Here is a 25,769-nt window from a genome sequence, read left to right as displayed (position 1 = left end):
ATTTTTACAATGACATTAATATCTAAATATCAGGGTATGTATATATGCCAGGTCTGTACTGTCTTTTGCATTTAGATAAATAACCCATTATTTTCTGATATGACATTAAGCTCGGAGGACACATTTTTTTATTTTCAGAACAATGGGCACTGAAAGTGCAAATTTATTCAAAATATTCAGCACGGCACAGTTGTAAATGATAATTGGAGATCATGTGGTGTAGTGTATGGGCGCTTTAGTTGATGTTATAGTCCATGATATCATAGTAATCTAAACATGTGTAAATTTGAAGGCTGCCCTTTAAAGGTCTCCTCTCTAAAAATGATATGTTAATGACCTTCATTATGGTAGTCAGTGCAGTATATATAGCAAAGTACTATACTGCTTATCAAGGATTATACTTAAATGTATATATATATATATATATATATATATATAATATGTTTATTTGTTAACTGTATCTCTGCATCCTAGAAGTAAAGAATCAAAACAAACTAGAGGAAAACATACAGATGAAGTGATAATCTTTACCTTTTTTCCTGTTGTACCAAAAATGAGCAGGGCTACTTAAGCTAGAAGGCTATAGGTTTGCACCTTGAACATAATTCTTTCTTTACAAGTAGATAAAACTGATAGTTCCTCTTTTAAGACCCATCCAAAAGCCCTAAAGTTAGTTATTGTGACAGCTAAAGAAGTTCCGCCCTTTGGAAGTACTTGGCATCCCAACAGCGCCTACCTGCACACACAGCTGCTGCATCACCCAAGGTCCCTCCACTAGGTAGTTCCCACACTTAGAACCCATGTCTAGTTGCCTGCATTGTTGCTTATCTGCTCACATTCACTATGGGAGATACAGTGCCAAGTCAGCTCTCCACTGGGGAGGCCATCGTGGTAATACAATTACCCTGCACTATGCAGTCAGGGTCAGTACAGTATGCAGATTCTCCCAGGTGGGAATGAACTCCAGGTGCATTCCTTACCAGCTGTCCTGAGCGTGCTTGTCTTATTGCCTTCCCTTCTCTGAGTCTCTTCCTTACTTCTTAAAGATGTTTGCTGGACCAAGCTGCACACAGATTTGGCTTAAAATCCCCACATAGCCACTTTGAACAAGCTACTTAAAAATCTCTGAGCTTCAGTTTCCTTATCTTTCACATAAGGATGACAATTCCTAAACTGCAATCATTGGTGAATTAATGGATCAAAAACTGGGTGGCAACTGGGCCTCTTCTCCAGGGTCGCTGTGCACCCATGGTATGAAAACAGCACCAGAACTGTGCTGGTAGCAGGTGAAAAATTAACCGCTCACTAAGCAACTAAAAGAAAACCCTAGTGTGCCTCACTCGACTGTCATTACTGAAGGGACCGGGATTGTCTCAAGACACCCCAAGACAAAGTTCTCCTCCCAAAGGAATTTCATTTTCCCCAGGTGGACAAAGGGCAGGAAATAAGAGGCAAAGACAGGAGATAGAGGAGGAGGCAGAAGGGGAAGGGAAACAGGGAGAGGAAAGGGAATGACTGTCTCTAGATAGAGAGGACACAGACTGGGCCCATAGGCAAATAACAGTTTATCAAGGTAAAATGGGAAACCCAATATTAAGATGATGTGTTTAGTTTTAATTGGGCATGTTTATTAGGGCAGCCAAAGGGGGTTTTGATTGTTGAACTTCAATATTTGATAGCTGGACCTTGGTAGTCAGCCTCAGGAGGAGGAAGTGACCAAATAAGGGAATAGAACTTGGGTCCTAGCTTTAGGGATGTAAGCTAATGGTTTTTAGCAAGGCCGAGGGGAGAAGGGCAAGGCCTGACACAGCCATGCTTACCTGCCCAGGCCAGCTAGAGTCTGGAGTCCCTTCAGTTATAATGCAGTTCAGTCTTAAGTAGAGCCTTGCTTGAATTACTGGGTTGTTTTCATATTCTTGAAGGTTTTTATAAAATCAGATAAATTCTATTTTCTTACATATCATATTTCATTCCAAGTCTAAAATATGTTAGTACTTGCTGGATGCAAATACAAACTGACTTCCAGGGACACACGTGTCTGTGAAGTGGGTCCCACTTGTACAGATTGTAAACAGTATTGTTACAGCCATTAATATAGGATTCCTAGAGAGAAAAATTTTAAAAAACTTCTTTTCAGGGTTAAATGTAGGTATTTAAGCAAAATATAGCAAGTATGCAACTGTATATGCATGTTGAATTCCTCGAATTATGAGCTTTTCTATGTGTGCTCATTAAGAATCATTCTGTCTTTGAGACCCACTGCCTACTTATGGCAGAAATCTCTGCTCTTCAGCTACTCTGTTTTTGCAACAAGCTTGTTGTAAATCTTTTGTTTTTATCATATCACTGTACGTTCCATAAATTTGATGACTTTCTGTATATGCTTCCAACGTTCTTTAGGAGAAGAAAGACTTGAACAGAAGCAGGCAGACTGTTCTCAGGCATTCCTTCCCTTTAGAAATACAAGTTTCTCTGATGTTAAAAACAGACTGCAATCCAAATTGGCTCACTAGTGTCTTCAGCAGAGAGCTGTCTGGCTGTAGAACATAAGTGCTCATTTCGGACAAGCTGTTCTGTGAAGTTTTATTTAGTCCAGAGCCAGTCCCCAGATTTGTGGGTGTGACCTCCTTGTAGTTACCAGGGTGTTTTCCCCCTTATCATTACTGCTACTGCTTCTGCTCTGTCAGTTGCAGCAATTAGAAGCATCCCTTTACAAAAACAAATGTACCCCAAAATAGATGGAACATTTGGCTAGACAGAAAACAGATACAGTATCAACAGAAGTAGGTCTTCTCCCTTGTGGTGTGGTGCTTGCTCTAATGTAATCTCACATATGTAAAAGACTGGGCAGGGATTGAAAATATAGTCTCTGTGTGCCCTAACATAACCTACCATTTTACTAAGGAAATGAACTGCTACAGAAATGTAATTGTTTCACTCTTGTTCAAATTCAGGCATGTAAGTAAAGTATTAGCTACTTTGTCCACTCCTATTTCAAATGAGAAAGCTGAGTTCTATAAGTTAGTAGCTATTCAACTAATGTCAGCAGATAGTTCTGGTGCCAAGTTCCCAGTGCCAAGTTCCCCCACATCCTGTGAAAGTTTCACTGTGGTAATTTTTCCTCCTTTTGATTCCACTAAAACCAAAAAGTAGGTCAAGGGATATTTACTCTCTGGGCAGGAACATCTTTCCAACTTCCTGCAGTTAGCAAGGAAGACCAAAGAGCAGCAAAGACTCACTCCTCCAATCAATTGTCTGTCAAGCGTCAAGCAAAGATGAATTGATGCTCCCTTACAGCACAGCTTGGAGGAGTCCGGAGGGAGAGCCTGGCCCAGCTACTCAGCCTCCCACTGCTATCCCCAGAGAGCCAAACTCTGCAGACTGCTCCATCCTGAAAGTGATGTCTAAGATGCAGAGTCTGCTCCACCTCACAGCTGTGCCTTGCCTCTTCCTACAGTACACCAAGATCCAGCATCCCAGGATCTGTTGCTCTGAGCACTCTATAGGCAGGAAATGTAACCCCATTGTTGTAGAATGCCTTCTTTCTACACATGCATTTCCATTTCTTTTTAAAAAATATTTTATGCGTCCCATGTATCCTGATCACATCCACCTTCTAGTCACCCTTCCATACAAACCCTCTTACATCCCATCACCATCACATTTCCCTCCCACTTCCTCCTTCTCTTCTTCTTGAAATTCACTGAATCCAATTGGCACTACTGGTGCACAAACACGTATATGCGTGTATGGTTGTTTACTAGAATATGGGTAACCTATCATGAGTCACATCCCTGAAGAGCAGTGACTCTCCCTCCCTACTGCCAACAGTTCCTCAGCTAAGGGTGGGGCATAAATGCACATTTGAGATTTTTGCATTTGTGCTATCCCTTACTGTTGAATAAATTATCTTCATGTCTAAGCCTGTTTCATAAGATTAGTTAACTAAATTTTACTAAATCATACTTTGTCAGCTCTTCCCCGATTCCTCCACTTAAAATTCTAGAGCAGATTTTTTAAGCTGAGTTCTCGGATGGAACATTATGAAAATGTATAAGAAGCCAGAGGCTACAAAAGGATTTACAAAAATTGTATGTATGTCTCCACAAGCACACAGTTTTGACAAATAGGCTCCATGCTACCTTTAGATACATAAACGGATGCACAATACTCCAAATATTAAGAACTGTTGTTGTTCCTTGGGTTTCCTTCTCCCCAAGTCCTGTCTTACCAGTGAATTTTAACACTCCTTTTTTTCCACTCTAGTTCATTGCTAGTCATTTCCTCTTACTTTTCTGAATTTCTGTGCCTTCGTGTTCAGTTTAGGTAACAGTGTCAGTGATCAGGACAGAGACACCTGCCCCTCAGCACCTGGGGAGTGGGGGTGGAGAGATAATCTCTTTCAGGCTTTGGTCAAAGTTTAATTTTCTGCTTTGACTCAGAAAAAAAATTCCAGGCTGGACTCTTTGAAGAGGAGTTGAATATTTTGTTAAAGATGGTGTTAATTTAGGCATAAGGAGAATTGAGAAAAAAAAGACATCAGGAAATGAAAGAAGAGCGAGCTTCTCTATGAGAGACTTTTGGAAAGGGTGGAATGGGCTTCTCAATGGGAGCCTCAGGTAATTGTGCTGCATCATCCATGCATTTCAGTTGTGGCGCTTAAATTACATTTCAAACCTTGCTAGGAACCGTTCATTTCCTTTCTCCCTTTTGAAGTTAGATCACAGGGTGGCTCTGGAGAGGCCTTGGATGGAGTTACTGTCTGATAAAAAACCAGAAGCCCCTAGAGTTGCACAAGGGGTTGGAGCACCAGCACTTTCCCTGTGAGTGTGGTTTGTTTGTGATGCACACCTTTAGCTCCAGCACTTGGGAGGCAGAGGCAAATGGAACTCTGTGGGTTTGAGACCCTGACTCAGAGGGAGACATTTTCAGGTTCACAACTGAGAAGGACGAAGGCCCTGAGCAGTGGCAAATGTGCTGAATTTCTTCCTTCTCTGCAGACAAAAGGCTTCAACCATAAGGGCTTCCTGGCACTTTTGTTCTTATAATTCCCCATCTTCTTGCCTGGAAAAAAGAAAGGGGAGGAAATGAGATACTATATCCCAAGCTTCTGCAAGTAGAGGAATTGTTATGTGACATCTCATTTAATATCACTGAAATACTACAGGTTAGACCAAATGTTGAAAATGAGAAAGTCATTGCCAGGTCTGTCCTAAACCTTTCTGTTACAAGCTACAGGCTAGGAAAAGCTTCTCTGTTGACAAGGACACCAACAATGATGCTCTCACCAAGCTTCTCTCCTGATGTCAAGGAATCCTCCACTGCTTCCAATTTACACTTTAATTACCCAACCCAGGTCTACAAATTATAATTTATTCCTAATTTTAAAAAAAATTTAAAAATTATATCTTTTCCTGGATAGCTATTAAATGAAGTGTTTATAATTGATAGTTTGTGACTAGTATCTCAAAGTCATATGAAGTCTGGACACTATTACAGAGAGAATTATAATATAGAAAGTCATAAATGGCAAATGTTTCAAATAAAATATTGTATGCTTACTTAATTGTTTAATTTATTTAATTATACAAATTGTGGTTTTAAAAGATATTTTTTGTTCTTGTATTAGTTTTCATTTTTTGAGATTATAATTGAACAGTTTTCCCTTCCCTCCCTCGAAGTCCTCACACATGCCTCTCCTTTCAAATCTATGGCCCCTTCTTTCTTTAACTGTTGCATGCTTAATTGTTACAGTCTTAGGTGAATAAACACAACCTCGTCAGTCTCTGTAGCATTATTTATATGCATATGTTTGCAGGGCTGACCATTTGGTGTGATTTCCCCTGGGGAATCCCATTTCTCCTATTCTCAACTTTGGTTGCTCAGAGGTCTTTGTGGGTTTCGGAGACCTAGTGGGTTTCCCTCATATGCTTTGGTTAGGCCTATTATTGTCCTCCTTCTGCTCATAGTTAGGCAGTCTCACAGACCCATCCTCTGGGTCTTAGAATCATTCTGCTCTTTCTTCTGCAATGATCCCTGAACCTTACAGGCAGACACTGTGCTATGAATGTGTCACTGGGACTGGGCTCCATAACTGCATTTTAATTGGTTCTGGTTTTCTGTGATGGTCTACTATTGCAAAGAGACGTATCCTTGATGAAGGATGGCGACTACACTAATCTGTAGGTATAAAGACAAACACTTAGAATACTGTTAGGTATTATGCCAGATTCGTAAAGTGATGGTTACAGGTTCTTCTCCAAGATTCTCAGTAACCCTGGGTAGTTCCTAGGTCAATGAAATATTTTAAAGAGCTCTTGTGTTTTCTTTACATTGTAGATATCAGAATTATGAATACTATTCTCTCAATTTTGTTAATATAAGTTTTATAATTCCATGACAATATAATTGAGTTATAATAACTTAAAACATCTCCCTTGATAGTGTTACACTGCATCCCAAAACCTTTATGGGACATCAAATTCTGTTCTAGTACCACTTAATATGTTCAGGTTCCCTGTTCTCCAACCCTAACAAAGAGTGAAGCTTTGGAGAGATCTGCTGAGGATAAAGTAACCAGATGGGGCTTAGAAAGTAACTAAGCATCAGTGAATTAGAGAAATGGAGAAGGTTTTACCCAGCAGGAGTACAGGCCTTTTGTGTGAAGCTGTTTATTATGTAAGGTTTACAGTCTGGACTCAGGAATGGAATATAGCTTAAGCAGTGGAGTGATTGCCTAGGTAGACAAGGCTCTTTCCATTTCAGCACCACACAGACAAACAAATGAAGTAAAACAAAACACCATCCTGCCCTTATGTTCCTTTAAAATGGCAGTTGAGATGAGTTTAATGGGACATGTGTGCCATTCATGGTTGCTAAGGTCTATTTCATTCTCTGCAGCCACTTTGATCATCAAATTATCATATATTGTATTGCAATGAATAAAATGATATTTCTGATTTTATAGCTATGATATATGATAGTGTGCCTTTAATATCCTTTTAACTCCTTTTCCCCTTAATCAATCACACAGTCAAATGTTCGTCTGTAACTATCCACAGGAGCTAAACTGGAACTCAGTTTTCAGTGCTAAACCTATCTTTTTCCTCCATTACAGGTTGGCTTCACGAGCTGGGGAAGAGACTGGAATCTCCATACTATGGCAACAATACCCTGGGGGGCCCGTCCATCCGAAGTGCCTACATTGCTGCCCTGTACTTCACACTCAGCAGCCTCACCAGTGTTGGATTTGGGAATGTGTCTGCTAACACAGATGCAGAGAAGATCTTCTCCATCTGTACTATGCTGATTGGAGGTAAGGAACCTTCTTCTGAAGCAAGAAAAAAAGCTGAGTCTCCAGATGCTCTCATGTTTTAGGCAGGTCTGAAACACAATAGTGAAACATTGCTTGATACTGGAATAGAACCCAACTTAATCTAACTAGTTAGGAAATAAGTGACCGGCACTTTACTGCACACAGAGACATGGTAGTGTTGATGAGTCCACCTTCTGGGCAGGTAAAAGGCTAACTGGGGCAGAGCAAATGTTGTTTCTTAAACTATCATTTGTCTCATGGGAATTCCCTGAGTATGAATTGTAGGCATCTGCTAGAAACTTCCACCTAAGTTAGTGTTACTGAATTTTACTCACACAAGTGTGATGAACTTTGGATGCTTAATATATTGTTGTTAAAAAATAATAACTCCAAGGAGCAAGTAATGTGCATGTTTTCCTTGTTTTGAATGTCCCATCGCCTGTGCTGAAAGCTTTGGTGTAGTACTGGGTTAATCCTCGAGACAGGTCTGTGGGGTTGGCATTATTCCATTTAACCAAATTGTTACAGCACACACACTTTTCACAAGCCCTAGACTTACTGCTTTGAAAGTACGAGGTTTGACTCTACAAACCTTTCTGCTTCTGCAGGTATAGGGCACCTGTGAGAGATTGGTAGGCAGGAAGAGAGGTAAGGTTCTGCCTGCTTCTGGGGTGCTGGCTTTCCTTCAGGGGAGACAGCTTCCCCAACATCAGCAGTAGCTTTAAAGCTTGCAGTCTCCAGACACTCTTCAGAGATCTCAGGATTCTGGGGCTGCCACCTCTCCTCAAGTCACAGTTGCAGCTCCCTAAGCCTCTTCATCTAGTGGGACCAGCTCTGGCACCTCCTTTATGTCTTGTCTTGTGATCGCCACACTTCATCACTGCTGCTTCAGCCCTCTGCCACCAGGAACCAGCTCCTTTATAGCAAGCCCCACCAAAATATTAATGTAATCTCTTTTCTGAACCTCCTGAGTTGGCATTACTGTTGTTGACTTTTCAAAGGACTCATCTAAATCTTTGAAAATGGAAGTAACTTTACAAACTAGTAAGTAATGGCCGGCTCCCTTTGAACCAATTTGAATATATCTCTGTTTCAGTACATAAAGGGAAATTTCACAGAACAAGATAAGCCTGGCAAGAAGCAGACTCAGACCTTCACATCCATCTGGGTGAAGCAAGCCTACTTAGGCCGACTTTGTCAGCACGGTATTTCCCCAAAGCCTATCTTACCATATTTACTTACTGCCCTCAATCACAAATATCAGTTGGTGTCGTGGGAGAATAGGACGTAGAATGTATGCAGCTCTTACGAAGGAAGGTCTTCATCCACGCAGTGAAAGCAGCGTATTTACACAAGCCTTCCTTGGCAAGCTCATGGCCTGGCTTACAGGAGGAAGCTGGAATTTGAGAAGAAAGTTTTTAACAGCATCAGGCAGGGAATGCTTGGTGCCAAATCAGTGAGGAAGCAGAAAAGCAATAAGCAAGGAGGGCCAACATCTGCAGTCTTCCATGGCAAGAGTTGCTGAAGCAGCATGCTGGGACTACAGCAGTTTTAACAGGCTCCTGGCTGATGCCAAGTGCTAACAGCCTAAAGAGCAGGGAAGAAGAATTCTCATTTCTAAAGAGCTACAACCTGCCAAAACCCATGGTGGCTGCTCCACAGCCACTGTTATGTTTCACACAATTCCACCCTCCTCGATGGCCCATTTTTCTGCCTAACAAAATGAGAAGCATTTTGCAAGTAAGCACCATCTATACTTTTTGAATGGTGCCCATGTTTCTTCTTTCACTGGTAAAAATGTGAAATGCTCAATGCTAAAGCCTGCTAATTTGTCCATTTTGGAAATCTGTTAGATAGTTGGGCATACTGTTTTGGTCATTCTACCATACTGAGTGATCCTTTACCAGACATTGTTAAGGTATAATCTATTCCCTGCTTCTCACTGAACACAGGAGCTACACTGGTCACAAACCCAAAATATAGGGGATATAGTTTGATAATATTTTGTTAATTCTTTGTTAATTATACTTTGATCAAATTTCCTGTGCAAGTAGCATTGGAACTGGAGGTGACCTAACAGCAGAGGGGGAACAGCAGATTGCTCTCATTCTAAATGACCCAAGTAGGTTGAATTTCTTAGGGTTTTCCCCTAGTGTTTGTGGAAATAACTTTATGGTATTGTGAGAATTACCTTGGGTTAAAAGAAATGATGCCCAAATTTTATTTGATTTAAATTAGAAAGTCTTATTTTACATATCAATCCCAGTTCCCTTTCCCTCCCCCCTCAAGCCCCTCCCCGCATCCCGTATCCATCCACTCCCCAGGGAGGGTGAGGCCTTCCATGAGGGATCATCAAAGTCTGTCACATCATTTGAGGCAGGACTCAGGCCCTCCCCTGTGTTTCTAGGCTGAGAGAGTATACCTTTATGTGGAATCGGCTCCCAAAGTCCATTCATGCACTAGAAATAAATACTGGTTCCACCACAAGAGGCCCCATAGACTGCCCAGGCCTCTTAACTGTCACCCACCTTCAGGGGTCCTGGTTCAGTCCTTTGCTGGTTCCCCAGCTGTCTGACTGGGGTTCACAAGCTTCTACTTGCTCAGGTCAACTGTTTCTGTGGGTTTCACCAGCATGGTCTTGATTCCTTTTGATGCCCAAATTTTAATATCTCCCAATTAACAAATTACTTGCACATCATTGAGAACTAATTATAAAACTCAAAACATAGATCACTTTATTCATATAATTCTCATAGCACTCTGAACAGATATTAATGTCCTAAGTTAGACTAAAGGCCACAGAATAAATATGAATGCCAAGATTCTCTAAGACCTGACAATTTTTTGACAAAGTATCCATTGTGTCATATTTCTAGGAATTCATTTTATTTCCTTAAGTTTTTAAAAGAAGAAAAAGTAAACTTAAAATTTAAAGTGTATATTACTATGGACTGAAACCTAGGCTATCTTATTAGAAATCCCCAGTCCCACACAAAGCTGCTGAAGCTGGTAACAGTAGAAATAGTCACTACAGTAGGCAGCAGCAATGTTAACAGACAAAGAGAACAGCAAACCCCAGATGACTACTTAAGACAGAGCTACACCATGCTGAGTGTAGGTGAACCAAACTAGTAAGATGCAAAAATCCTTGATCCAAAATCTCTTCAGAAGTTTCACATGTTTTATAATTTTCCCATGAATAAAATTATATTGTAAGTGGCTGGAGAAATGTTAAATGCAACTGTACTTCTTGTAAGGACCTAGGTTGGATTCCCACCAAGAACATGGTAGCTCACAACTGTCTATAATTCCAGTTTTAAGGGATCCAATGACTTCTTCTGACCTGCATATGATACACAAGAGCAAAACACTTATATTTATAAAATAAAAATAAATAAATCTAAAAATTTCCCATGTTGATATCCACATATATATTGAATATATGCACCTGTAACTATGGAATGTAAACATAAGTGACATATAGGAAGACTATTTTGAAGTACACAGTAAACAAATTAAGCAAAATTATTTAAAATTCCATACCAAAAAAAAATATACAAGAACCTTTAAAAAAAATCACTAAATAAGTAATTCAAAAGTCTCAATAGCACTAGTGAGAAATTTTATAAATGGTTTGAGATTGTTGAAGGCTATACAAAGTGATGAGTTCAATGTTGCAGTGATACCTGATTTATCCAGTTAACTGAAAGTTGTCATGTGTCTCCATAACAAAAGTCAAAGGAGCCGTGTATCTGTGTGCATGTGTGTCTGTGACTGGACAGGTGTTATAAAAAGCAATGGGAATGGGAGCTGAAACTAGCCAAAACAAAGCATGTATAGACACAAAAGCAGAAGATCTGCGTTTCAAGTAGCAATGTGTATTGGGATGTTGCAGTCATTAACATATATAACATGGCTGACTGGACAACAAGGGCGCTTGGTGGCAAGGCTGACAACTTAAGTTCAATCCTGGGAACTCACATAGAGAAAACTACAAGTTGCCCTCTGACATTCCTCATGGGGAATGTGCTCCCAAAGTCCTTTTGTGCACCAGGGATACATCCTGGTTCAACTGTCAGAGGTCCCTTAGACTGTGCAGGCCTTCTGAGACCCATGTTCAGGGGGTCTGAGTCAATACAATGCTGGTTTCCCAGTTATCAGTCTGGGGGGGGATCTATGAGCTCCCCCTTGTTCAGGTCAGCTGTCTCTGTGGGTTTCTGTAGCCTGGTCTTGACCCCTTTTCTTACCACTCCTCCCTCTCGGCAACTGGATTCAAGGAGTTCAGCTCAGTGTTTGGCTGTGGGTGTCTGCTTCTGTTTCCATCAGGAACTAGATGAGGGCTCTATGATGGCATATAAGGTAGTCATCAATCTCATTATCAGGGAAGGGCGTATAAGGTAGCCTTTTTACTGTTGCTCAGAATGTTGGTTGGGTTCATCCTTGTAGGTCGCTGAACATACTTCTAGAGTCAGTTTTCTCTTCAAACCTATATTGGCTACCAATATTATGGTCTCTCTTTCCCTCTCTTTCTCTGTCTTTCTCTTTGTTTTTGTTTGTTTGTTTGTTTGTTTGTTTTGTTTTGTTTTTGTTCTTGTTTTGTTTTGGTTTGGTTTTATTTTGCTTTCATCTATTCGTACCCCAACACAATCTTCCTACTCCCTCGTGTTCTCCTCTTCTCCCCTTCTCTTTCTTCTAACTCCCTCTCAAATCACTGTCCCCAACCCACTCCCATTATGCTCAGGAGATCTTGTTCCTTTCCCCTTCTGTGAGGAACCTTGTATGAAACTCTTAGGTTCCTCCTTGTATTCTGGTTTTCCTGGCGGTGTGAATTATTGGCTGATGATCCTTTGCTCTATGTCTAAAATCCATATATGTTTCTCTTTTGTGACTGGGTTACCTCATTCAGGATGGTTTCTTCAAATTCCATCCATTCTCTTGGAAATTTCAAGATTCCATTTTTTTTTTTTTTTTTGTTGTTTTGTTTTATTGTCTGCTGAGTAGTATTCCATTGTATAAATGTGCCACATCTTCTTTATCCATTCTTCAGTTGAGGGGCATCTAGGTTGCTTCCAGGTTCTTGCTATAACAGATAATGCTCCTAGGAACAGAGTTGAACACATATCTTTGTTGCATGGATGTGGATATTTGAGTATATGCCTAAGAGCAGAATTGCCAGGTCCTGTGGTAGACTGATTTCCATTTTCCTGAGGAACCACCAGACTGATCTCTAAAATGGCTGTAAAAGTTGTACTCCCACCAGCAGTGGAGGAGTGTTCCCCTTTCTCCACATCCTCTCCAGCATGAGCTGTCATTGGTGTTTCCATTTTAACCATTCTAACAGGAGTAAGATGTTATCTCAGAGTTTTTTTTTGTTTTTTTTTTTTTTTGATTTGCATTTTCATGATGGCTAAGGATGTTGAACACTTTCTTAAGTGTCTTTCAGCTACTTTGAATTCCTCTACTAAGAATTCTCTATTCAATTCTGTACCACACTTTATAATAGGATTATTTGGTGTTTTGTTGACTAATTTCTTGAGTTCTTTGTATATTTTGGAGATCAGCCCTCTGTCAGATGAGGGGTTAATGAAGAACTTTTCTCAGTCTGTGGGCTGCTGTTTGTCTTGTCAACTGTGTCCTTTGCCTTACAGAAGCTCAATTTCAGGAGGTCCCATTTGTTAATTGTCAATCTCAGTGTTCGTGCTACTGCTGTTATGTTCATGAAGCGGTCTCCTGTACCAATTTGTTTAAGGATACCTCTACTTTCTCTTCTAAGAGGTTCAATATGGCTCGATTTATGTTGATGTCTTTGATCCATTTGGACTTAAGTCCAAATGGGTCTATCTGCAGTGTTCTACCCACCATTATCCAGTTGTGCCTGCCAGCACCATTTGTTGAAGATGCTTTCCTCCTTCCATTGTATACTTTTAGCTATTTAGTCAAAAATATCAGTGGAATATCAGCATTTTTTATTTGATTCCATTGGTCTATCTGTCTATTTGTTATGCCAATACCAAGCTGTTTAGAGGACTATAGCTGTATAGTCCAGGGATAGTGATGCCTCCAGAAGTTCCTTTAATGTATAGGGTTGTTTGGCTATCCTGTGTCTTTTGTTTGTCCGTATAAAGTTGAGTATTATCTTTTCAAGGTCTGTGAAGAATTGTTCTAAGATTTTGATGGGGATTGAATTGAATCTGTAGATGGTTTTTGGCAAGATTGCCATTTTTATTGTGTTGATCTCATCTATCCAAGTGTATGGGAAATCTTTCCATTTTCTGGTATCTTCTTTCTTTCTTTAAAGACACAAAGTTCTTGCTATATAGGTCTTTCATTTGTTTGGTAAACAAGTTACTTTATGTTGTTTGAGGCTATTGTAAAGGTTGATGTTTCTCTGATTTCTTTCTCAGCCCTTTTATCATCTGTATATAGTAGGGCTACTGATTTTTTGAGTTAATATTATGTGCTGCTAATTTTCTGAAGGTATTTATCAGCTATAGGAGTTCCCTGGTAGAGTTTTTTTGGGTCACTTATGTAAACCATCATATCATCTGCAAATAGTGACAGTTTGACATCTACTTTTCCAATTAGTATCCCCTTTGTTTGTCTTATTGCTCTAGCTAGAACTTCAAGTACAAAATTGAAGATTTATGGAGAGAGTGGGCAGCCTTGTCTTGTTCCTGATTTTAGAGGAATCGCCTTAAGTGATTTTGGTATATTAAACCATCTCTGCATCCCTGGGATGAATCCTACTTGGTCATGGTGGATGATTTCTTTGATGTTTTCTTGGATTCAATTTGACAGTGTTTCATTGAGTATCATTGCATAAATATCCATGAGGGATATTGGTCTGTACTTCTCTTGCTTAGTTAATACTTTGTGTGGCTTGAATACTATAATTTGTAGCCTCATTAAAAGATTTTGATAATGAACCTTCTGCTTCTATTGCATTGAACCATTTGAGCAGTATTGGTATGAAATGTTCTTTGAATTTCTGGTAAAATTCTGCACTGAAGTCCTCTGAACCTGGGCTTTTTTTTTTTTTTTTTTTTTTTTTTTCTTTTTCTTTCTTTCTTTTTGCTTGGGAGGCTTTTGATGACTCTTTTTATTTCATGTGTCTAATTAAGTTGTTTATCTGTTCTTGATTTAATTTCCGTAAGTGACAGCTATCCAGAAATTTGTCCATTTCCTTTGAGATTTCAAATTTTGTGGAGCACAGGTTTTCAAAGTATGATTTGAAAATTCTATGGATTTCCTCAGTGTCTGCTGTTATGGTCCCTGTATCATTTCTGATTTTATTGATTTTCATGGTTTCTCTCTGCTTTTTGGTTAGTTTGAAAAAAGGTTTTTTATTTTGTTTATTTTCTGGAAAAACCAACTTTTTGTTAAAATGATTCATTGTGTTGTGTTCCTAGTTTCTACTTTATTGACTTCAGCCCTCAAATTGATTATTTCCTGGTGTCTACTCCTGTGGGGTGAGTTTGCTTCTTTTTGTTGTAGGGCTTTCAGTTGTGGTATTAATTCTCTAATGTGACTATCCTCTGTTTTCTTCATATGGTCACTCAATGCAATGAACTTTCCTTGTAGCACTGCTTTCAAAGTATCCTATATGTCCATGTATGTTGTGTCTTCATTCTCATTGAATTATAGGAAATCTTTAATTTCTTTCTTTATTTCTTCCTTTACCCAGGGATGGTGCAATTATTCATTGTTCTGTTTCCATGAGTTTGTAGGGTTTCTGCAATTTATGTTGTTGTTGAATTCCAACTTTAAAGCATGGTGGTCTGATAAGATACAGGGGACTATTCCAATTATTTTGTATCTGTTGATATTTGTTATATTGCCTAGTATGTGGTTGATTTTAAAGAAGGTTCCATGTAGAGCAGAGAGGAAGGTATATTCTTTTGTGTTTGGATCGAATGTTCTATAGATGTCTGTTCGAACCAATTGGGTCATAACTTCTGTTAGTTCTTTTGTTTCTTTGTTAAGTTTCTGACTGGTGGTCCTGTCTAGTGGTGAGAGTGGTATGTCGAAATCTCCCACTATAAGTGTGTGAGGTTTTATGTGAGCTTTGAGTTTTAGTAGTATTTCTTTTACGAATGTGGATGCCTTTGTATTTGGGGCATAGATGTTCAGAATTGAGACTTTGTAGTGATGGATTTCTCTTTTGATGAATTACCTTCTTCATCTCTTGACTGATTTTTGGTTTGAAGTGTAACTTGTTAGATATTTGGATAGCTACACCTGCTTGCTTCTTGGGCCCATTTGATTGGAAGATCTATTTCCAACTCTTTTCCTTGAGGTAATATCTGTCTTTGGAGGGGTTGTTGGTCCTGAACTATGGCCCAATGCTCATTTTGAGCAGCGGGCTCAGCAGAACAAAGGGTGAGGGGAGGGAAGGCTCTGGGTAATGTATGAAGCAGAGTACCAGGACTGTACTATCCAGAGCCAGGATATAGTGGGGAGCAAGATGTGGAGCTAACCCAGGGAGTTCCCAGGGAAGGATGTGGTGGGGATCAGCCTGAACTAGTCCCAAACTCACCTCCTAGAGTGTGCTGGCAGTGGGATCTGAAGATAAGGCGAGTGTGGCCTCATGGTTGTACCCTGTGGATAGGCTGTCCAGTGTGCTCAGAGTAGACCTAGGATGTTTCACAGAGGTGAAGGGATTGTTCGACCTGAACTCTGGCCAAATGCTCACCCGGAGCAGTAGGCCAAGCAGGATCAAGTGTGAGGGGCATAAATAAAATGTTTTTGAGAGTAGGTACTGCTGTGTCCATTGTATACCTTCTTGTAAAGAGCAACCTCAAACCTGAACCCCTACTGAACAAAGTGAAAATTAATTGCAAATGGAATATTGAGATAAGTTTGAAAGAATAAGCAGTAAGACAGCATGAGACATATTCTTATGAACCAAAATTTTGCAAAAGTTTCTAAAATATGACATAAATGCCTCATTGTCTTTATAAAGGATTATAAATTGAACTGTAGTGTCTCTCCTAATCAGAAGGCATTACTAAGAGATTGAAGAGTAAACTATGGGAGTTAGGTATTTGCAAACGTTTACCATGCAAATTTTTGGTATATTTTCTTAAAATGTATACCATATGGGAAAATTAAAACATTCAAAAAACTGTTTTCAATATTTGGATAAACAATAGGTTTAGAAAGATGCTGCTCGGTCTCATTCATGAAGATGTAAAGTAAAACCAGAAGCAGAAACCCTGCAGCCCTCACAAGAACTGCAAGCTTGCAAATACTAAATTCCTCTGTGCTTTGAGAGATAATCTATGTTTAAGCCTTCCTGTGCTATGTTAGTGGGCATTTCTATCCAATCAGCAATAATGTTATAAACTTGTAAACTTAGGACAGGAGACCTGAAAATAATGTAGCTATCAAGTGAGAATGAAAGCTGGGGACCAGAGCCATTTCTTATTTTTCACGTAAGGTTGTATTTAGTTTGTGTTAAGAGAGATGATCCAAGTAATTAGATAAAGTCATATTTTCAAACATGTAGATGGTACCTATAGGACCTAATATTTCAAAAGGCTGTCATTGGGCATGAATTTTCTGAAGCAGTCATCATAAAACTTGTAACTTCTTTACAGTTATAAAACTATAAACAACACTACAGAGTTGCAACTGATTCATTTAGCTCATGGGAATGATACCATGTGCACTAGATGGTTGGAAGAGAGAGATGACTAAGGATAAATGCTGCCCTTTGAGTTCACAGCTTAATGAGAGATACAGGTGTTTAAATAGATCAGAGACCTGTTACCTGGCTTCTTCAGAGCTTGTTTCAATGTTTTCCTGTTGTTACATACATTTAGAAAAACTAGTAGATACACAAAAATTCAGGATTATGCATAATGCATACCCAAAATGTTTTATATATTTGTTCTGAAATAATTAATAAATCTAACTAAACAGTACATAGAGATGCTTTTTCCATATCATTGAAAATTTTTCTTGAAAACTTAGTGCTAACAGCCTAGAGTTAACTGATAAGTTTGTTTCAGTTGATCAATCAATCTGCTCAGCTTTGAGGGCTAGGTAAAGCTTCCTGGTGCAGATGGTTCCAATGCAGCTTTATTTTCACACTTCCTTTGGGTCCACCAACTCAACTCTCCATGGTATGATTTTTTTTTGAACCTATGTGTTCCTTAAGTTCAAGGCCATTCTTAAAATGTCTTTGAAACATTTAAATTCAACCTTTAAGAAATCCTTCTCATTTTGTTTTCTCTGCCTTCTGACATTCACAACACAGTATTAACCCAGGATGTTTAATCGAGAATAGAAAATTCCAGGTCAAGGAGGAGGTGGGAGGGAAGACAGGAAACAATGCAGTTATCTGAAAGTTGGGCTCCACTGTCCTTTCCTATCAAAAGAAAAGAGCTGCAATACAGACTCTGCAGCCACAGAGAATAGCTGTCAAACACATGGGCAATAGTATGGTGCATGGGAAAGCAATGGCACCCAAGTTCATAAAAGGAATGACAATTGTGCAAGAGAAAGGAGAGGAGAGCAAAGGCGAAAACCAGTGCCAGGATGTGGTGTGGTTTCCTCTACCTCTGAGACCACAATTGGGATATTCTTTCAAAGACCTGATAAATCATTACAAAGTGCATTTTATGCCAAACTCCCACACAAAGGAGAAGAAACTCCAACATTCTCAGCAGGTCTAGCACTCAAGAATTATATATATCAAGTTTTCTGAGAGAGAGGGGGAAGTGTGTGATAATGTCCAAACTGACCTGGATACAGAAGTTTTTGAATCAAACTTTCATAGAAGATGGGTTGATTTTGCCTGAAAGCAACACACACACACGTTCTGCCAAGACAGAATGGCAAAATGAGCATCAGCAGCCAAATAATAACTTAGGAAAATGAAAAACAACAAAATTACCAGAGTTGGGGTTTTAGTTTCTAACTTCTTAATCTAGAAGTAGTTTCCTATGCAGAAATAAGACTTTGAAACTGTGGTGACTCAGACAGACAAGATCCTTCCAACAGCACTTATGAATGCTACAATTAATCCAGTAATTTCTTTCATTGATAATGTACAATTAGGATGCTAAATGGTCTGAATGCATTACTTCTCTCAGTTTAAGTGCTTTGCACATTATAATTAAGCAAAGCAAAGTTAAAATCATACTGACAATTAAGAAGCACAATGTTAAAATAAATGAAATAGGCTTATTCTCTGCACTCAGTTTATTCTCTGATGGTAGTGTGCAAGCCTTTCTCATAAGCTTATTAGCAGAGCCTGAGATCTGTGTCTAATTTCTTTGACTTCAGTACTTTTATTAAGTCATTTTTTTTCAAGTAGAGATCTTTTACTTCCAAGTAAAATATTTAAGCCTCTGAACTGTTGTAAAATCACACAGAATTAACTACTTAGAATCCACAAAGCCACACGCTGTAAAGTTGCTAAGAACTACTAGTTCTTCTTCAGCTATTTTTGGACATTTGTGAAACATTCTGCATATGTATTCTATGTGTGCCTGCATGCAGATGACGTTAGCTGAATATTTCTTGAATTCTTTCATCAAGAAGTGATTTCTACCAAGAGTGATGCCACTCTTGAAGAGCTATCAAAAAAAAAAAAAAAAAAAAAAAAAAAAAACCCTTATTCCTTTTCCCTAAGTCTTACTCCCTGAGTGCACTGACATATGTAATACCTTGCACTTTCAAGAGAAAAGCTAACATGAACAACTACACATACTAGATACTAGATACTACATACACTAGATGCTATACTAGACACTCCACACAGACTGGTATACTTCATTTTTCATAGCTCATTAACAGCCCTACACATAAGACTATCGACTTAGCATATAAGGGAAATGGGGCCATGTAAAGACATCTTTAATGAAGAAATTTTCATTTTTTTTAATATTTACTTATTAATGTGTGTACATGTCGGTATGTTCCCACATTGCAGCACGCATGTCAAGATCAGAAGACCAATTTGTGCAGTTGGTTCTCTCCTTACACTTTACAAGGGTTTCGGGGTCAAACATGGATGGTTTCCATGGCGAGAAATATTCTTTTTTTTTTTTTTTGTCATTTTTAAAAAGATTTAACTCACACAATTAGGGAAAGGAAAGCTGGGATTCAGATCTAGATCTGTCTTATTCTGCAACCTCTATTCTCTCAGCTGCAATGTATTGCCTCCTGAGTGTAGGTTCACATTTAACGGTACTCAAGTAATTTTGCAAAAGACTAAGGTCTTGTCATCAAAATGTAACTTTTTAGGCATGGTGGCCTAAATTATATATAACTTGCTGCAGAATTTTAGTCCCAATGTTAGATTAAAATGGAATTTATACATTGGCATTTGGCAATTTCTGGTGACTACGAGGAAAAAATGAACTGGGGGCTCTCCTGAAATATTCAGGGGGATGGGTTTGTTCATGTATTCATGTTTACAGTGGATGTAGTTTGGTGCCAAGAAACTTCTACTGCTGTTCCTTCCATGCTGACATATAGTACTAGAACCATTTGATAGGCCTTCACAGCTGTTATCCCCCTTAAAGGCAAAAACTACTGATAACAGGAGATTTTTTGCATAATCTCTGTGCTTTTTATCTCATCTGTGGCCTATTCCAGGGTAGGGACCAGGGATCAAATCTAATGTCACTGTAAACTGATCTGCCTGGGAGTATAAGAACCCAGGCTCTCCTCCATCTTCCATTTTCATAGCCCTAGGTACAACTGAGCCTTCTTTAGTCATCCACTCGTATCCACAGGAACCATTCTCATTACATTCTGCCAATGACTATGAGATGCAAAATTCTACAATGTCTTTTCTGCCTTGTTGCCAGATACTTCCAAAAGTAGAAAAACTCCCAGAAGGCAAACTCAGTCCTCTAACTGTGATCGTGTCTACAAGAAACAGCCCTCTCTATCCCTTTCTTATGGGCCCCATAATTCTGCTGAACAAACTCTTTTGTCTTGTCAAACTTTAGTAGAACATTTAGACATGGATTGGCTTATTTTCCAGAATTACCTGGAAAGAGAGTATCAGAGAGGAATTGTCTAGATCTGGTTGGCTTGTGAGCACATATTAGGAATATTTGTCAATCAATGTGGGAAGAGGCAGGAGGAACTGCTAGCAAGCAATCCTGTATGATGCATTACTCTTTGCTCTTGAGTGTGGATGTGATATGATTTCCCCACAATAATGAACTCTAATTTGTAGTTTTAAACTGAAGTGAATCCCTTTATTCCCTCAGTTGCTTTTGGACAGGATATTTTACCATAGCAGGAGAAATGAAAGCAAAACAAGTGCCAACTAAGTACGAACCTCACTGAAACAAAGACCCCTGTATAAGTAGGCCGGTTGGTTCACCAGAACAATGACAATGGCTCTACATCAAGCATCTGTGCTTCAGCAAGTTATTTCCTGTCTTTCATGGTCTCAAATTTTCAGCTACCTCTGTTAAGACTGAAGTGCTCACAAAGCGGAAGTGAGGATGAGGATTGACCTCAACTTCCCACTTCTCAGGGAATCTTCACATGTATAACAACTGCCTCTATATTAATTGGAATGTATCATCAGTGTTAAAATTATGGCACTATTTTTATTTACTTGCTTTTGTTGTTTGCAGACTCAAACCTTGGCCACACGTGGTTAAGTGAGTGCTATGCTACTGAGCTATGTCCTGAGACCTTAAAGTGATGATTTTGGCCTGTGATACTAAAATTCCAAAAGTAACTATAATAGTAGACTTGTCTTTTCAGCAGAACTGTTAGTGAAGTACAGTAATTGTTAACTGTAAATTTATAGTTTTTCCTATAAAAGTATTGATAAAATTGTGTCATAGCTATTAAACTATGTATAACTACTAAAATAAAAATATACTGATAGAATTCAATGATAGCTAAGAGACTGCATGTGTATCAAAGAGACTACTTCATGTATTATCATTTTCTAAGCTATTTTTACTTGGATCAAGCCATGTGAAGGCAAATGTCTGCCTTGGGGTTGAACGATCTTATGGCATAGTAGCTGTGCTTACATCTTCCTAATGAAGGAATCATATCAGTATGTCTATATACACATACATTACTCTCACACATCTATAAAATGGATGTATATGTAAAGGGGGACTCTGTCTTACTGTTCTGTATTCTGTTGTTCTCTGTAGCCCTGATGCATGCCTTGGTGTTTGGGAATGTGACTGCCATCATACAGAGGATGTACTCCAGATGGAGTCTGTATCACACTAGAACCAAGGACTTAAAGGATTTCATCCGCGTGCATCATCTACCCCAGCAGCTCAAGCAGAGGATGCTTGAGTACTTTCAAACAACCTGGTCAGTCAACAATGGAATAGATTCAAATGAGGTAAAGTGCATCTCTTATCTTGACATTTTTAGGCAGAAAACACATATTGTCAGGTAAAAGCTAGGTGTTCTAATGCAGGCATATTACTTTATTCAAACAGATGAAAATAAAAATAAATCCATCTGTTTGAATAAAGTAATAAATTCTCATGAAACTATCCGTCACAGAGTGGCATTGTTAAAACATCAGTCATGATGCATAAAGGATGGTGCATTAAATGTCCTTGATGGAAAAAAAGTCCATGATAGCAAAGATAGAGATAAAGAGGCTAGTAAATGTGTCCCTCTTTTATGCCGAACCCAGCTCACCATGCTTTCACTTCTCTCTCCCGCATCCCGGACAGCTTTTGAAAGACTTTCCCGATGAGCTGCGCTCTGACATCACAATGCATCTAAACAAGGAAATCTTACAGCTGTCCCTGTTTGAATGTGCCAGCCGGGGCTGCCTCAGATCTCTGTCTCTCCACATCAAAACGTCATTCTGTGCTCCAGGAGAGTATCTGCTACGCCAGGGAGATGCTCTTCAGGCCATCTACTTCGTGTGCTCGGGCTCCATGGAGGTTCTTAAAGACAGCATGGTATTGGCTATTCTAGGTAGGTTTTCACAAAAAAACTTTCTCTAAAATTTTACTCTGGAGTATGAGGACTATAAAATAGGGAAGGGGAGATACTAATAGGAGTTGGCAAATTATAGATGCATATATGGACTCCATGTTAGATTCAATTTACCTAAGTGATTTATTATATATATATATATATATATATATATATATAAAATGACATGTGATTTTTACATAAACAAAGTTCAGGCAGTATAAATATTGTCCTAATTTTACAAGTGAAAAAATGTCCCCTTAATTAACTGTACCAGATTCCATATATAGTAAAGTCTTTCTGACCTCTAATCATAACCCATACAGCCTCCTATGGGACAGCAGCTCTGTTTTCATGGAGAATTTTGCATTTTGTGCAGAGTCAATCAAAAGTACATTTGAATTAAGTTTTCTCTGTGCCAGAAATAGAGAAAAATGATTTAACTTTGAGAACAAATTTCATCACTGCCATTAACCTAATACTGCTAGAATGACACAAGTTCCTTTTAGTTTCTCAAAGAAAATTCATAACTGTGAAAACTCTGTGCCTTGATGTTGACTTGAATTACTAGACATAATTATTTTTCATTAAAATATAAAGGGCAGCTGGCAGAAGGCGGCATGTGGGTTACTGTAGAAAAAAAAAAAACTCCTCTCCCAATTTTATGATTTTCTTTTCAAATTCACTCTCATTGTTTGTGCAGCCAACCCTTACTGAGGATCTGTGAGTGAACTAGACAGTGGTCTTAGCATTAAGAACGTGGCAGAACAGAAATTGCTAGAAGTTTTGCCTGTATCAGGATTAAATTCAAGAGAAGGATGAGATGGAGAATTTGTCTGGGGTATGGGATGGTTGAGCATCAATGAATCCAAGGAATACTTTAAACAGCAATGTAATATAGCATTGTCTAATTCGCATCAGGAAATGGCTATTGCCATGCTTTTTCTCTAAGAAACTGATTGTGGGCAGCATTTTCTGAAGTATTTTAGCACGTGGGATATTTAAACCTTCACAGAGTGTAGACAGAGATGTAGAGGCATTTTCTAGTTCTGAATGGGAAGCCACTGCCCCTTCCTTATCTAAAGAATACTTTATATCACTTTATACTAGCACTGTCAGCCTGCACTAATATGGTAAGCTTCAAGGTAGATTATATTTTAGAAGACAGAATTGACTATTCTTGAGCCCTAAATATAAACCAGTCCCTTTGGTCCACTATCAAGTCTTGGAATCTTGTCAGATCTGAATATGCTTTCCAAATTCACCTACTGAAACCCAGTTCTTGGCAAGATGGAATAAGGCTGGGGGAACCTAAGATGTGATTGGTACATTCCAAATTGTAAGCCTCAGAGAGCCACCTGCCTTTTTCTGCCATGCTATCACAGTGAAAAGTCAGCAGATATCATACACTGAACCTACCAAAGCCCTTGCCTTGAACTTGTCAGCTCCAGAACCATCAGAAATACATTTCCATTGCTTATCATACCTTAGCTGCATTGTGTTACAGCATAGCTAACAGACTATGACAGTGTGACTACAGCAACTAAAGGGGACTAGCTGGGGACCGAGTGCTGACAGAACCTTGTGGCTGTGACTTTCACTGCTTCCTATGGACTTCAGTTTGACTAATGGACCAAAGGTGGGGCGGGGCTTGCCATTAAAGTTTTGGCTCAGTTTTTATTAGGCTTCGGTGGTGCTCTCCTCTAAGTAAGTGCAGAACATGCTAAAACCGTCCCCTTCTCAGTTTCAAAGTTAAAGGACAGTCATTCTACCATTTAGAAGTTCTGGCTTAGAATTGACAATGATTTCTAATTTGCATTCAAACATTGTTTAAGTTGAATTTCCTGTGGGTTTCCCTAGTACCACTGAAACTTTTATAGCCTGATTATTTGCCTATTGACACCGCTACTTTTGAGAACAACTGACCATTGTTTTCAGAATCATATGATATGGCATACATGCAAGCAGATATTACACACCATTGAAAAATAGTCAGGCTTTCTTTGAATTCTTGCCCATTCTTACATTTGATTACCAGCAACATGTTGTTTTAGGAATGGAGAATTGAGGCACCTGTGACATTAGAACAAAAAGGTGAAAATTGAATGGCTGCCACGTGACTGCTATGCCTTATAAAACATTATCAAATAGTAATAATTTGTAGAATTAAAATTACTTACTGCTGAAAGATTTGCTGCATTGCTGCCTTGCTCCCTGCCCCAAATTTCTCCATAAATTATGATTTTTATTATAATATTTCCCTGCTCTCCTCCCATCATGAATACATTGAGAGTCTTATAAGTTCATTTTGTCCCATGATAGTTCTAAACTCTGACATGATACCACATACAAGTGAAAGTTCGAGACGGACATGTCAATGGGATGATGTAACTCTCTTCATGAAGCTGATTCAACCTAAACTGATTTCCTAAGCATACAGCTTCATATGGGATCTCCAGTTACTTAACAGGAGTTCATTCTGCCACTGAAATGAATCAGCCGTCCTGTGAGGATGAAGTTTTTTGCACTAACTCCAGTAACACCATCAGCACATGAAAGCATTTCCAGATCTGGTGCCTGGAGAGAGCTGTCCCAGGAATTTTTCACGAAGGTAGAAAATGGCATAAGTGATAGACAGGGTCATGGCAGATGGCGTTTATATGGCTCTGTGTGATTCAATGTCCCTTTTCGTCAAAGACAGACCAGCTCTGAAAAGACGGAGACTACCCACAACTCATGGGCAGAGGGTGGAAAATCATTCTTTTCTGTCAGAAATAAAGATGCTAAAACCTGGAGTCATTAAGGCAATAGTTCAGAATGCCAACAATCAGGAGGCCTGGCCAGAGCTCAGTGTGTGACTTAGCACCGTTGTCCATGTGCCATAAACACTGACCAAATCCAAAAAGAAAACTGCAACTCTTTCCAAGGTGCCAAATTTACCAGCCATAAAAAACAAAAGTATAGTGTTCTTATGATTCTCTACGTGTTCCTGGCATAATAGAATTCTATACATGGCACTATCCTAAGAATCATCCCCAGATAAGTAAATGCAGAGTCAGTGTACTACCTACTTCCTGTCTGTGGTTATAGTTTACATCCACCCTCAACTTTGCATTGCTAAGCAACTGTATGTTTTTTAACAAAATATACAGAAAACATAATTTCAAATTTAGCAATATCAGTGACAACAATAAGTCAGACTTGAATTCTTCAAGAAAATGTGATCAGAAACTAAAAATATAGACTGTAATGTGTTTTTGTTTCCTTCTGCCAAAGTAGATTTAATTTCAAAGTTTAAATCTAGTATTAATTTTAAATTAATATTTAATGCAATTTAATAATTTACCTCCAATTTTTATTCATATATTTTGAAAATTTCAAGCATATGTGATTAATTTCACATTTCCTTGTAGTGATAAATTATATAAAATAGCTTTTTAATGAGTTTCATCTCAGGAATTTTGTTTTAAAAGTGCTGGGCACAATAAACTATTCTCATTTAGAAATTAGT

General features: G+C 38.8%; 1 protein-coding gene across 1 annotated transcript in view; it reads left to right on the top strand.

Moving 5' to 3' along the window:
- Nucleotides 1–25,769, top strand: part of Kcnh8 (potassium voltage-gated channel subfamily H member 8) — a 373,064-nt gene that overhangs the window by 280,376 nt on the left and 66,919 nt on the right. Inside the window, exons 8-10 of the mRNA XM_051204195.1 lie at nucleotides 7,118–7,315; nucleotides 21,466–21,665; nucleotides 22,009–22,258. Of these exons, the coding sequence (XP_051060152.1) occupies nucleotides 7,118–7,315; nucleotides 21,466–21,665; nucleotides 22,009–22,258 (648 nt within the window). The remainder of the gene's footprint in view (nucleotides 1–7,117; nucleotides 7,316–21,465; nucleotides 21,666–22,008; nucleotides 22,259–25,769) is intronic.

This window comes from Phodopus roborovskii, unplaced genomic scaffold (genome assembly GCF_943737965.1).
Source record: "Phodopus roborovskii unplaced genomic scaffold, PHOROB, whole genome shotgun sequence".
NCBI lineage: Eukaryota > Metazoa > Chordata > Mammalia > Rodentia > Cricetidae > Phodopus > Phodopus roborovskii.
The sequence above is the reverse complement of the archived record's forward strand: the minus strand, read 5'-3'. Positions and strand labels throughout refer to the sequence as shown.